At 42.2% G+C, this 13,585-nt stretch overlaps 2 protein-coding genes across 2 annotated transcripts in view; both read left to right on the forward strand.

Annotated features, from left to right (window-relative positions):
- Nucleotides 1–3,922: 3,922 nt before the first annotated feature.
- Nucleotides 3,923–5,396, forward strand: LOC308057805 (uncharacterized protein; the record flags this gene model as incomplete). The annotated part of the gene is made up of 1 exon (XM_080411849.1): nucleotides 3,923–5,396. A coding segment is annotated over one exon (561 nt), but the record flags the coding sequence as incomplete, so codon positions are not given.
- A 680-nt stretch (nucleotides 5,397–6,076) lies between these two features.
- The window catches only part of LOC308057798 (ankyrin repeat domain-containing protein 26-like), a 29,598-nt gene continuing 22,089 nt past the window's right edge, over nucleotides 6,077–13,585 (forward strand). The window contains exons 1-5 of the mRNA XM_080411843.1: nucleotides 6,077–6,923; nucleotides 8,052–8,154; nucleotides 9,783–9,811; nucleotides 9,917–9,983; nucleotides 10,071–10,115. The gene's annotated coding sequence lies outside the window, so the exon portion shown is untranslated. The remainder of the gene's footprint in view (nucleotides 6,924–8,051; nucleotides 8,155–9,782; nucleotides 9,812–9,916; nucleotides 9,984–10,070; nucleotides 10,116–13,585) is intronic.

The raw sequence follows: 13,585 nt of genomic DNA on the forward strand, positions 1-13,585 counted from the left end.
TTGCACGGGTCCTTTATTACTGGATTGAGTGATTGCTTTGTGTCATTAGTGATAGTAAATAATATTTAAAAAAAAAAAATGCTCTTCTGTTACTCCACAATGAAAATGGACTTCAATTAAAGTAGAAACAAGTGATCCCTAGATACTACTTTTCTAGATCCCATTTCTACAGTAGGGCATCAAGATCTGTCTGAAAACTAGCTCATAAACTTTCTCTCTTGCTTTTTAAAGGAGAATGGGAACTGGTTTTGATCATTGCTTAAAAGTTACTATCCATGGAAAGCAAAAGTTCAGATAACTTACTCAACACGATATGCCCTTTGTTTTCTTTTCCTTTTAATGATTTTGTCCAAGACCTCGGTTTGGCTGTCATCATACAACTTTATGGAAGGCCACCAATCTCCTATTTATAAGCAAGTTCATTTTGTGATGATAGTTAACGAGAACTAATTATCGAGGACTTGAGGAATGCTGAAATAGATACGATGTGGAGGCTCTATTTGTTTTTTTCCTTTCTGTCCTGGGAATTGAAGAGGCCTTTTATTTCATCTTAGTTGTTGGTAATTGAGAGGTTTTCGCACTCTTCAGGCTGGATTCCTAGAGTTCGGATTTCTTTAGTACATCAGTGGTGTGCTAGAGTGCGCTGTCGTTGAGTTTGCAACATGTGCATCTGGGCCACGCTGCCATTCAGAGGGACCTTGACAAGCTGGGTAAATGGACTGTCAGGCCTGTCTTAACAGAATTCAGCAAGGGCAGATGCCAAGTCCTGCACATGGAAAGGAACAACCGTTTGCTACAGCAGGTGCTGGAGCTGCCTGGCTGGAGAGCTGCTTTGCTGGGAATAGCCAGAGGGTCTTGGCAGAAAGTGAGCTGAGAATGAGCCAGCAGGGTGCCCTGCCGGCTGGGAAGGTTAACGGTGTCCTGGGCTGTATGAAGAGCAGCATAGCCAGGGGACTGAGGGAGGGGATTGTACGCTGCTACCTGGCAGTCCCTGGGTTGTGTCCAGCTCCCTGGGTATAATTTTGAGCCCCCAGTGCAAGAGAGAGTGGTCTTTCATCCGTGAGCGAGTTCAGTGGAGGGCCATCAAACTTTGCCAGGAGCAGGGCTACTTGCCTTTTGGGGAGAGACTGGGGGAACTGGGCTTGTTCAGTGTAGAGAAGAGATGACTTTGAAGGGGACCCAGCAGCAGCTTCCAGTACGTGTAAGGAGAAGACAGAGACAGGTGCCTCCCAGTGGTGCGTGACATGAAGCAAAGGTACAAGAGGCATAAATGGAAACAAGAGGATTTCTAATGGAATGTGGGCAGCTTCACCATGGTGAGAACAGTAAAACAGAGAGGTTGTGCAGTCTCCCTCCTTGAATGGTTCAAGATCAGAGTGGAAAAAGCCCTATGCAGCCTCATCTGACCTCAGAGCTGAGTCCGCTTTGAGGAGGCGGTTGGCTGAGAGACTTGCCGAGGTCCCTTGTGACCTGATTTATCCTGTGATCCTGTGTGCAAGTTGCTGTCTTAACATGGATGAAAGCTTGGAGCGTAGTATAGAGTGCCCTGGTTACGCCTGTCTTGCCTGTTGAATACCCTTTTTGGTGCAGCGTAGAGAACTGCTGGGGATTCTTCTATGTGAGGATAAGCTTTAGATCTTGGTTATGCTTTTTGATGCTTTTTACCTTTTCAGGATAACCTGTAAGTGGGTGGAGCACCAACTAGTATAGTATATAAACCAGTAAAATCTCTGTCAACAGTGTGTGCTTGTGTGTGCAGTATGAGTACTTCAGCAGTTCATTTATTTACTGTCTTGCTAAAGCACCAGTATTTTGTTAACTGTTTATTAACGTAGCATATTCATGCTATGCTGGGCTTTTTTTAGTTTAGAGGTAGTTCTTAAACTTTTAGTATAAAAGTTCAAAGGAGATAAAACTCTAGTCTTTTTTGTTTTGTCAATTCAGTGTGACTTGAAAAAGCAGTTGTTTGGAAATGCATGCATTCATTCATGCTGTCTTACATAAAGTTGACTCCCCAAAGTTTCATTCTGCTATGACATGTAGAGTTGTCCAGGTTAAATGTTTGTATGTGCTGGTTGATTTTTAGCATGCCAAATCTAATTTCAACATGTCAATTCGTGTTTGAACAGCAATAGACGACTTGTCGCAAGGAGACTCAATCAGGTAAGACTTTAAACATACCCAGCACATACCTGAGGAATGATTGGAAAGACACAGTACTCATTTTGCTTTACTTTTTAAGAAGCTTGGAGAAAGAGGGGAGTGATGTCAGTTGGCATACTTCTGAGGAAGAACTCGATTTTTCTCCCAAGGTATGGTGTACTTACAGTAAATGTCCTATAGAAATAAGTGATCTGAAGGCAAGTTTTCTGGGGGATTGAAAGAAACCACAGTTCTAGCCAATATTGTTTTCTCCTTAGAAGCAGTCTCTGACCTGCCAGCCTTTCTTCTGCTGTGAGTTTTTCCTAAAAGACCTGTAGCTGTGGCAGATCATGCAGTAGATTTGTGATTTGAGGCAAAAGAGCCATAGGCGACGAGATAAACCACCACAGTTTTGTTTGTTCTTGGTCATTTGAGTCAGATTTTAAGTTTATAAGTTACTAATATAACCTGTTCTGTTCTTCCCCAAACACTTAATGTTTCCTGTAAATTTCGTGATAGAATCCTAACTGATAACGGGCACTTTTTAATGAAGAGGTACTGAAATCCTTCATCACGTAGTTCTCCTTTCCTCCTCATCAGGTTACTCAAGAGTGCTCAGCGGATGAGTTACTCAAATGGGTCATCTTTTTTTCTTCTATTGAGATGGCATTCTGTGCTTGCACGTAATCTCACACTGCATGTTTTCCCTCCTTTTTTTGAATGCTTAGGCAGTATTCTTTTTGTCAGCTACAAGCTCTCAGGCCTGCTTTTTTTGCTAGTGTTCTGAAGAATTATTAACTTCTGCAGTGATGTGTGGAGCATCTCTTCTGTTGCTCTGGGATTCTGCAGCGATGAGGAACCGGTGTTCTAGTTCAACCTACTCTGTAATACTGGAGGTGCAAGCATGTTTAGTTTTAACATGATTTCATTTTCTTGCACTGATTTAAATATAAATTATGCATTTTTTGGGCATGTTTTTGAAATGTAAGGATATTCTGGTAAGTGTACTTGCAGGGACTAATCAATGCATTAAACCTAGGGTTCTTAACAGTTACTTCCCTTGTGCACACTTGCAAGTAAGCATCCAGAAGCTGCGATCTTAAATATAACTGAATTTTACTGAAGTACTACAAATACTAAACCCAGATTTTTAAAACTGCTATGCATGTAACCATAGTTGTGGAAACAATTTTCAGAAGGGTGCCTGCATGGTATTTTGGGGGTGAAATACTCACTGAATTGCGTATGTGAGGAGTGTTTTTGTAGTTAGAAGTATAGGATGGAGCCAACACCTGACCACTATCAAAAGGACAGCCTGATTACATTTAGTGTTCAAGGTTTGATGTGACCAAAGGATTTGTTGTTGTCGTTAGTGTTCTAAAAGAAAATAATCATTTATTTACAGAAGCTGCAGAAGCCAAATTTGACATTGTTAATGAATGTTTCCCAGCAGTTCAGGAAAAACAGTAAGCTATTTGGAACAGATTGCATAGTATACTAATGTTTAAAAAACTACTTAGCAAATCTACTTTTATATAATTCTTTTCCTATAGTAAATGAGAAAAGTAGCATTTTGAAAACACAGCACTTGGTCACTTCAGAAAACATAAGCCATGTTGTTAAAATGAAGGTATTATCCCCTCCTAAGCCTTTGTCCCTGGCCAAGTCCTTCCTCCATCCTGCCCATCCTTGACTTGGTTCCTTTTCCAGACGTTCCCAGATTACTCCATTAATCTGGTAACATGCCTGTTGCCATTTCCATAACTCCTTTTGTTGTTGTTTTGACATAACTGCCATGTCTCCAAAGACGGTGAATAATGAAGTATCTTGCAAGTCGGTACCAAAGCAAACTGTCTTTCAAAATCTAAATAATTTGCAAGATAAACAAGAAAGTTGGAACAAGAAAAGCATGATTCAGGCGAAGTTTCGCAGAAATGATGACTCCCTTTTTGCAGAATCTAAGATGACAGACTGGAAAAAAGAGACACCTCAGCTTCTCTCAGATAGTTGTGGTCTTAAGGAGGAAAAGTCAAGCTTCAGTAATGGCTTTGAAAGTGATAATAGTTCTTTGTCAGCAGGAAAAAACCCAAGGCTTGAAAGTCAAAGACCAAACTCTGTCTTTCTTGAACATGTGGATGATGAAGATACAGAAGAAGAGCAATGTGAAGTAGATAATAAAGTCTGTGAAGCACTGAAACAAGAAAGTGAACACTTGTGCTTGAATAGGCATGAAGAAAATGTAAGAGCAGCATTTCACTCAGGCACCAAAGTAAGTTATATAAGGATGATTCAATCACAAAGGTATTTTCTAAGGGTGATAAAGGTAAGAACCAAAAGGTAAACTGGATTTCTGTTAATATTTCATGTATATCCATCTTTTGATCATCCTTTTTTTATATTAGAAAACGCCTTTACTCCTAACCAAAGCAGTTTCTTAGGTATAAGAATAGTGTTGGGCAGTATTTTCAATATTTTTTTTATTGGTTGCAGTGGTTTTGCAGGAAAACAAATAGGCAGTATAATTTTTCTGAAATAAATTCAGTTTTTCTCAGTTGTATGTACGGTTTTTATCTGTCAAGATTTATTGCCATTTAGTAATAAATACCTGGTGTGATGGCTGAAATAGAGGAACCAGAAAGTTTGAATAAGATTGAGAGCAGGAAGTTAGTGATTTTCCTGGAGCAAAGCAGAGGAAAAGGAGCGTGTTCCAAAACAATGTAACTGAAATGAAAGCTAGAGTTAGGCTGACATGAAGAATTGCTTCTCCGGAGCTTTGCAGAGCCAGGGCTAATGACTTAGGGCTAATGTCATTGCTGTCTCCTCAGAGATTCCCATGGAAAAACTGAAGGCCTTGTAAAACAAAGCTCAACAAAGTTTCCCTGTTGTCTTACACAGGAAAAGCATTTGTAAAGTTGTCGATGGGTGGCTAAGAAGGTGCTTGTTTCTGCTATTTCCAGCTGTTTGGTCAATCTCTTCTAGGAAAAATCACCTGAACAGGAAGAAGAGGAGAAGGAGCAGGAAAAGGAAGACACAGGTGAAGAGCTACAAACTGCAGTTGTTGAGGGTGTGAAAAACTCTATTTGTAATGATAGCCATCAAGTCCACAGTGCTTCCAAAGACAACACTGGTGAGAGAAGTGACTTAGTGAATACTGATCCCAGTTCTTCCTCTATAAATATTAATGCACAGTAAATGAACTGAAATGGTGATTGACTTCTGAAACAGTAAGTTTTTCCCTTGCCTGTGAACCTTAGTGGCCATTGGCAAGGAGGAAAGTAGCTTTTGTTCCTTTTCATTCATTCCTGAAGAACAAATTGTGGCCTTGGATTCCAAACGATGCTACATGGAGCAGGTGTCATTCTTGGTTTTGTTGCTGTGTTCTCCCTGAAGCGATCAGAACAAAACGCACAGTTGAAAAAGAGGAGGATTAGAGAGTCTTGGTGTGACAGTAGTATTCCCCTTTCTGGCCCGTACTGTCAGACTGAAAAGTTGTGGTTGCTCTTGGCTGAAGCCTGGGAAAGATTTGAGTCAATCTGAGAGAAAGCTGTTCTGTTCCAGTGCCTCACCTTGTCCAGTTTTAAAACGTAGAAAGTCTCTCCAGTGCCACGCTTGAGTGTGCTCGAAAGCATTGCCCCGTCAGTCAGGGCTGAGCACTCTGGTACTCACCTCAGGTCTTGGAGCAGGAGGAGAAGGCACACTTTCCACTGTCTGTCTCCAGAGAGTAGAGTGGTGCGGTAGATGTTACCAGAGCGTGTGTAGCTGCTGATCAAATGCTACAGAGCGGGCCTGGCAGAACCTGCTGTATTCCAGGTGTTGTGCCTATACATGCTCTTCTGTCTGTGCATTTTGCCATAAGCTTGCATTTGGCACAGTGTGAGTAGTCCTAGCTGAGGCTGGAACCAGCAGTTCCCCTCTGCTAGGACGGGTACCCTCACTGGTCTCTAGCTCCTTTCCCGTTTTTTGTGTGCATGTCTCCACAAGAGCGAATCCTGAATCAGTTTTACCTAACGGACTAGCTTAAAACAGAGAGATGAAGATAGTTTAATCTGGCCAGGAACCTACTGAGACTGAGCCTTGCGTGTGCCTAGTAGAGAAGAGATTCGGATGTTAGCCCCCTGAGATAGAGACAAGTTGTGTGTTTGGGGTGAGATTTTGGGCTGTGAGCCTCTCCTCTTTTTCAATGGCAAAGCTTAGGTGTCTACCTTCTGGGAAGGTGCAGGCTAAAAACTGCTAGTCAAGGAAGGTCTTTTCTGGTAGTGCTACAAAAGGAGCATTGTTTCTTGGTGATTTTAGCGTGAAGATGTGTCGGGTGGTGTTTCTATGGTACTTCTTGTACAGTGGATGGTGGTAGTCAGTGGCAATTTCTGGAGCTGTGGACTGGAGAGCAGGTGACCTAAACTCTGTATGCCACAGGGCTGCAGCGTGCTGGAGCCTTTTCCTGAGTGTGACCCAAACACGTCTTCAGTGCTGCTTGTAGCTGTGTCAGCTGTTGTGCATAGCCATCTTCTGCTGGAGAGGTGGCTCTAAGAGAGGTGGCAATCCAAAGGAAATACCGTGATACGTTGTGTGCTGGGTGTGAAGAAACCCTTTAATTCAACGCTCACTCCTTAGTTTGTCCTCAGCAACAGAACCGCTGTGCATCTTTTGGGCGCAGGGGTGATGGGGAAAAGCAGAGTGAAATAGAAGGGCTCAGTGTCTCACCTCTTACTGCCTTTGTAGGTGCCCTGACTGCGGTGGGAGCAGAGGAAGAGGAAGATGCTGAATCTCCCTGGGATTCTGAGGTATTTCCCGTGAAGGACACCGGGGTTCCCAGTGGGGCGGGGGTGGGGAGCGAGATCCAGAAGCACTCGGAGCTTGGGCCCTGCCGCGGCTGAGGCTTATTTCCCCTTCTCCTGGTTCTGCTGTATGTTTGTAACTGGGGGCCCTTGAAATACTTGTGCTGTGTGCTAGCTGTTCAGCGAGGCTTGGGATGAAGGTAGGTCGAGCTAATGATTTGGGTCTCATGGCAGCTGGCCCTTGGAGTTGGGTTTCTGGTACAGTATTGCGGCAGTGAAGTTTCTTGCTGCTTAAAATAGTCTGAGCTCCTCACGGGGGCTGGCGGGATTGTTGCTTTTTCACCACACAACTCTATTCCGCTGACGTGTTCAGTGGTTGCCCTTAGGGTCTGCAGCCTAGATGATGAGCTGCTTCGGAAAAGAGCCTTTCTACCGTTTTGGCCCTTTTTGAAAGTAATGTTCAACAGAGATACCACACGTGCTGGCTGTGTTTGCCCTTTTAGTTCTTCCTGTCTGTGGTAATGGGTTAGAAGAAAATGAGCAGAGTCTGTAGCTTACCCCCTCTGACTTTTCTTGTGAGGAAGAAGGAACTCTTCCCCATCTCCTTCTTACAAATACAAGGCTAAAATATTATTGGGGGGTTTTAGGTAGCCTTGGTTTCTGTAAGCTTTGTCTTGCTCGTCTTTGTTCAGCCCAAATAGTCTTTGTTCAGCCCGTGCAACTGGGAGTAGCAGTGTGTTCGCTCCCCACTGCAGGACGTGTGCCTGGGGAACGTCAGCACAAATTTGAGTATCGGGTACCAGTTCAGTCCGAAAGTTGGGTCCCCCACAGACCTGCAGTTACGGGTTGGCAACCCACAGCTCGAGTTACCGTGTTAATTCTCCCTTGCGGCTGTGCAGTTTGCCAGCGTGACAGACTAGTTTAGATGAGTTGTGAGGTTTTTGCCCAAGATCTGAAAACACACAAGTCTGCTGTGATTTTCCAATATACTGTGTCTTGACGTGCCCTTTCCAAGGGGCTGATCAAAGGCTTTTGTGATTCCGTGCTGTGCAAGTTGGCTTAGCAGGAACATTTTGCGTAGAAATGAGTTGAGAATTTGTACCGATGCTCACGCCCGTGTTTTATGCTCTACAGACGGATTCTGAAAGTCCGGAAGAAGGATCACCTGGTGTGTTGCTTCCAGCTGCAGACAGACACGGAGCACGCTCACGGATTGTTTCAGGGGAGCGCCACACCGGTAACTTCCTGGTGGACTAAATGTTTGTCTGTAAACACATACAGGCTGAAGTGAGCTTTTATCGATGTCTGCCTTAGGAATGCACTTACGGTGTGGGTGCGCGCTATAGCAATGAAGTGCTTAGTATTTGTTAATTAACACCAGCTGTCACGGCGCTTGCTGGCAAGTTGTAAAGGAAGTTACCTTGTTTGCGTTACGTGTGTCCTTTGGATGTGTTTGTATCTCTTTGGGTTCAAGTTCTTGTGGCATAGTGCTGAAAGTGTATGTGGCTTAGGGCTGACCTGTCTGAACACCTGGACATTCTTGGATGGTAACGTAGCAGAAGAAAGCTATGATCTGGCCAAGCACTTTTCCCCCCCCGTCTTAATTTTTGATACCTTACTGTTACGCTTTGCCTAGGAGCTAAAACGTGAGTGAAAGTTCAGGGTTTGTTGTGAAGGGCTTCTGCCTGTAGTTTGCGACGCTGTCTCTTGAGCATCTGGAGTGTAGAATGGCACGGAAGTTTTGCTGTTGGGGTAGAACTCTCATCTGAAGGATTTCTTTTTTACTAAATGCTCAGTCCTGCTTGTAGTGTAAGTACAATAGAATAGGTGAAGAAGCTAATCCAGTAAGCTGGAAGCAAAACTTTAAAAGCTCCTGGGAGTTTGTAAATCTACTTGTCAAGTAGTTGTCATGAAAGTCTGCTTTGTATGAATCTACTAAGATGAGTTTAAAATCAGTGTAAAAAGGGGATAAAAGGTGATTATGATAATCTTGCTAAGGTATTTCCATACTGCTAGACCACCAAGTTTCCTGAAATCAAATGCTGTTTGTTTTTTAATCATTTTTTTAAATACAAAAGTTTTGCTATGGAGCCATTCTTAATAACATTCCATACACTTCTTTCATGAGAGGACTCAAACTGTAAGATGACTAAAGCAGAGGACTGGAGAAATATAGGTGGGCCAGTAGATTGTGTGGGTTTGTAAGTGATTTAATGTTGGAAAAAAATCTTTAAAAAAATGAAACTGTTTGGAACTGTGCTATAAATGCAGATTACAACCAATTGTAATTTGGGTTTTTTCTTTTCTTGCAAGCTGAACCAGAACAACCTGATAAGAACTAGTTTGATTCTTCCTCATTGAATGATGTGTATGAGATTTCTATGTCTGCACCCATGTTTTCTCTGTCCTATCGATGGAAAGGAAAATATCCCTCAACATCACGGTCATAGAGCTGTTATTTTATATAATTCGTAGTGTTATTTTATGATAATTCATTACAGCAGACCAGCTTTGGCTTTTGAAATAATCTTTGTAGAAAGCAGGATTCAGCTCCTCAAAATAAGTATTTTGATCTTGTTTTGTTAACAAGCAAATCCTTATTGCTTCCTATGGATTGTCCTAGTTCTGTATTATTTCTTAAATCCAATGTGCATGATGGGAAGCGTGCATTGTCCATTTCTTGTATACTGATACAAATGCTGGATGATGAGGTAAATTGAATGTTAAGTATCGCAGTCTCGATGAAATAATGCTTGCAACTAATACTTAGTTGTAGAAACTACTGATGTTGAATGGAGTAAAAATTTTATGAATTAAATAAAAATTAAATAAAATAATACTTTCTAAAACATTTTTCACTTCCAGGCTTTTTGGAGAAACCCAACAATTCCCAGGTAAGTATTTGTTCATGTCAGACTGACTACTTGTTCTGCTCATTAAATATTATAGAGTTACTTTAAGTGTGGGTTTTTTTTTTGTCATTGGATTGTCTTTCATAGCTGAAGGCCCCTGAATCTGTTTTGGAAAGGAGTGAAACCTCTCCTAACAAAAAGCAACAGAAATCAGGTAACGTTCACTTCATGTGGTTCTGGGTTTAGCTTCATAATCTTTCTAGATAGGAGTATTTATTAAAGCATCTGATTTGTTTTGCAGATCTTTTGGAGGAACTCGGCTTAGGAGATGCAGAAGATGTTGAAGGTATTCATAACAATCTCTTTGTAGTGTTCTTTTATGGACAGACACTTTGTACTTGCAATTTTCTTTCTAATATTAAATTAATGGCTCTAGCAAGGCATCCCGGGAGCAGAAGGTGTACTGAAATAATCCTCGGTGTATGTGTTTGCTCCCTCCTCTAGTCTGCTGTTCAGCACTGTCCATACCCTTCCGTGATGTACGCTTCCTACACCGTACTTGCTGTCATCTCCCCTTTTCAGGCAGTCCTGAAGTCTGCTTTTCTTTCCGTGGCTCAACCCCCCCCCCCCCCTTCCTGATTTTCCTGGTTCTCTGAGCATGTGCTGTGGCTGATTCCAGGCTAGGGATCTGTAGGCTAGGCTGTCCAGGAGCTGCCCGTGAGCCACAAAGGGTAATTCTTGGGCTCGTGCCGTAGCTGTAGTTTTCAGGAATTATTACTTGCCTGGCTTTTCTCTACCTGCCTGGCAGTTGTTTTGAAACATGTACAAACACGTTCCTCTGAGGCTTCCCTCTCTTGTATCATGGAAAATGACCAGCAGGCTCAGAGGCAGGGGAGGGAGGTGAGGAAGAGAGACAAGATGGGAGGAAATTAGTGTCAGCGTGTTTCAGGAATTCTCTTTTCTTCGGAGACAAGGCTAAAGTTGAGGCGGCTAGCTGGGCGGCTATGTATTTGGGAGAGGATATGTAAACTTAATGGGTTTTTAATGTCTTTGTTCTAATGTTTATCAATTTGCATATTTGATAATTTGTGTTGTATTTTGTATTAATCACACTTGTTAATCAGATAAGAAACAATTTGCCACTCAGGTTTTAGAGTTTCTACAATTGGCTATTGACAATATAAACCAGAGAGAGGTGAACAGATATGTAGACAAGTAAGTGGACTTGTAACTTCTAAGTATAGAATACAAATAGTTCCAAGTTCTTTGGCATCTTCGCTTTAGGGGAAGAAAAAAAAAGAGTATTGTTGTTCTTTGGACAATAATAGAGATGTAACTTCTCTCTAGAAGTATCTCCCTCCTCCTCCTCTCGCTCTTCTCCCTTTCATGTGTTTGCAATGGGTAAGCAACAGGTCCCCTTTTGCCCTTTATTTTGCACAGTGGTCTGGTAAGACACACAGGTATTTGTTAGAGGTTGTTCAGTTAAAACGTGAGTTTTGGTTATGTCTGTATTCCACAGTAATGTGGAGTGTAGCCCCATAATGGACCAGTACGTTACAATTTTACAAACACAGAAAGGAAAGGTTGCCTTTTCATGGCTTGTTTCATGTCAGCTGTTTTTCCTCTGTGGCTTTATTCATTTGCGTCATGCTGGTTTTTACCCATATGTTACCTTGAAGGTCAGGTGCTAAGAAGTAGATGCAAAAATTTCTTTCTTTCAAACAGTTTATGTTTGGATTTGGGTTTAAGGAATTTAGGTTGCTTCAGCAAAGCATCATGATTCCTGCAGCACAAATATTTCTGACTCTAAAAGGGTTGAAATGCCATCCTTGACAACTTGATTTCATAAATCTGGAGAACGGGTACAGTATCTTTCACAGTTAAATGTTCAGTGAGAGCTGGAATTTCCCATTCTATTTACTTTGTTACTGACTCATAGGAATACATTCTTAAAATTATTTTTGAGTCAAAATAAAATAGCGGTGTTCTCATGTTTTCTGTATAGCAAAGTAGCTGCTGTCCACTGTAATCTGCAAAAAATCGTTATGTACATTACGTACAATTTATGAGGAGGGAAGTCTCAGAATAGAGTGGAGAGGTAAAGACTAATTGGAAAGAACTACGATGACGAGAAGTCATCTTTCAATGCTAGCTAGAGAGCAGACAGAGTAAAAGGTGGGGGAATGACAGGCAAAAATACTGGCATCTGGTTTACCCTGTGAATTTTTTATATACATTTTTTTGAATGACGGGCTCTTCAGAAGCCTTGGAGTAGGGTTCTGCCAGTGTTTAAACTAAGACTTTCTCCCTGTGCTAAAAGTGAAGAACTCTTGACAATGAGGAGTCATCTTCTTTCACAGTGTTGACAGAAGCCAGTAACACAGAAAATAGACTCATGAATTACTGCTCCAAGAAAAGAAGACATTTTACTTGCAACAGCTAATGGGAGAAGTCCTTAGCTTTTTAGTTGATGTTTTTTGAGTTATTTTTCCAGTGGTTGGAAAAATAATTACTGACTAGAGTTACTGACAGGATGAGAACTGGAATTTTGCAGGTAGAGGAACACTGTAGCCTTTCACCTTTCCTGCTTCTTCCTTGTTCTGTACCCATCATACAGAAATGTCAAGACTGATTAAACCCTATGGAAAAGGATTCTTAGGGGCTCCAATGTTGTTAAAATCTTACCTAAAAAGGGAGACTTCAGGCTCAAATAGCTGCTGCTGAAATCTTTCCTGTTGACCATGACGGGCAAGGCTGAACAGGAGTTAGGGTTGCTTTTCATTCTAGCAGCATGGCACCTAATTTTAAAGTGACTGCACTCTGAAACAGAATCCAAAAGACGAAGACACCTACGTACTCTGAACAGAGAATGTGACTTGCATCCTTAGAAGGGCAGAACAAAACCCTGGGTGCTCGCAGGTCTGCTTTTATCCCGCTTTCAGGCAGATACAGTTGAGCAGAAAAGCTTATTCAGTCTGTGTTGTGCAGACAGGAGAGGTGTCGCAGCTCTCCTGCATCCACAAAATATTGAAGTCTATCTTCTAAGCAAAATTGTGGTGCCCATGTTACATGATGGGGGTGATGGCACATACCAAATTGTATGGTAGGAAGCTGCCTGCATTTTGCTGTTTGTGACCTGAATGAACATTGGTGAAGTGACAGAAGAAATCTGGTAAGCGTACCTTCATGGAAGCAGAGTAGGAGCAGCCCCGTCTGTCTGACCGACTGACTACCCGCTGCTGTACGTGGGTGGAGAGGCTTCTAGGAGTAGCGCGTAGACAATGAAAGTTTGTAAAAGGAGTCACCTACAGGAGAAAATGCCAAGAGTAAGGTTGGCCTTGTGACTCATAAATAGCGGACCCTTTTGTATTTTTATGATTTTATCTATGTTCTTCCTGTCTTGCTCGGTTTTCTTGTGGGAAGAATGTTGTGTCCCTCTCCAGCAGCGAAGCTTTGTGTATTGAAAGGCTATTAGGTAGAAGCCATAGGCTTATGGAGCAGGAAAGGAGATGCAGAGTGATTAAGGTGAAAAGAATCCATCTCTGGTTTTAGATGCCACACTTGACCTGCTGGGACTTGTTTCTTTCTGAATACTTGTTCCTTCAAAACGTTCAGTGTGCCTTCCACACAAACAATACAATGAGTTGCTGCTTCTAAATTGTGTCTGGAACTATCTGGAGTCCATTTCTCAGATATAACAGAGATTCAAGGTAGGCACCCCATAATGGGGAGCCCAGACTGAGTGAGTGCCTGCTTCCGAGGAGTTTGTGACCTGTCCAGTATTACGTAGAAATTCTGAGAGAGGAGAGGATGGAA

Source organism: Falco punctatus, assembly GCF_963210335.1.
Source record: "Falco punctatus genome assembly, contig: scaffold_33, whole genome shotgun sequence".
Lineage (NCBI taxonomy): Eukaryota > Metazoa > Chordata > Aves > Falconiformes > Falconidae > Falco > Falco punctatus.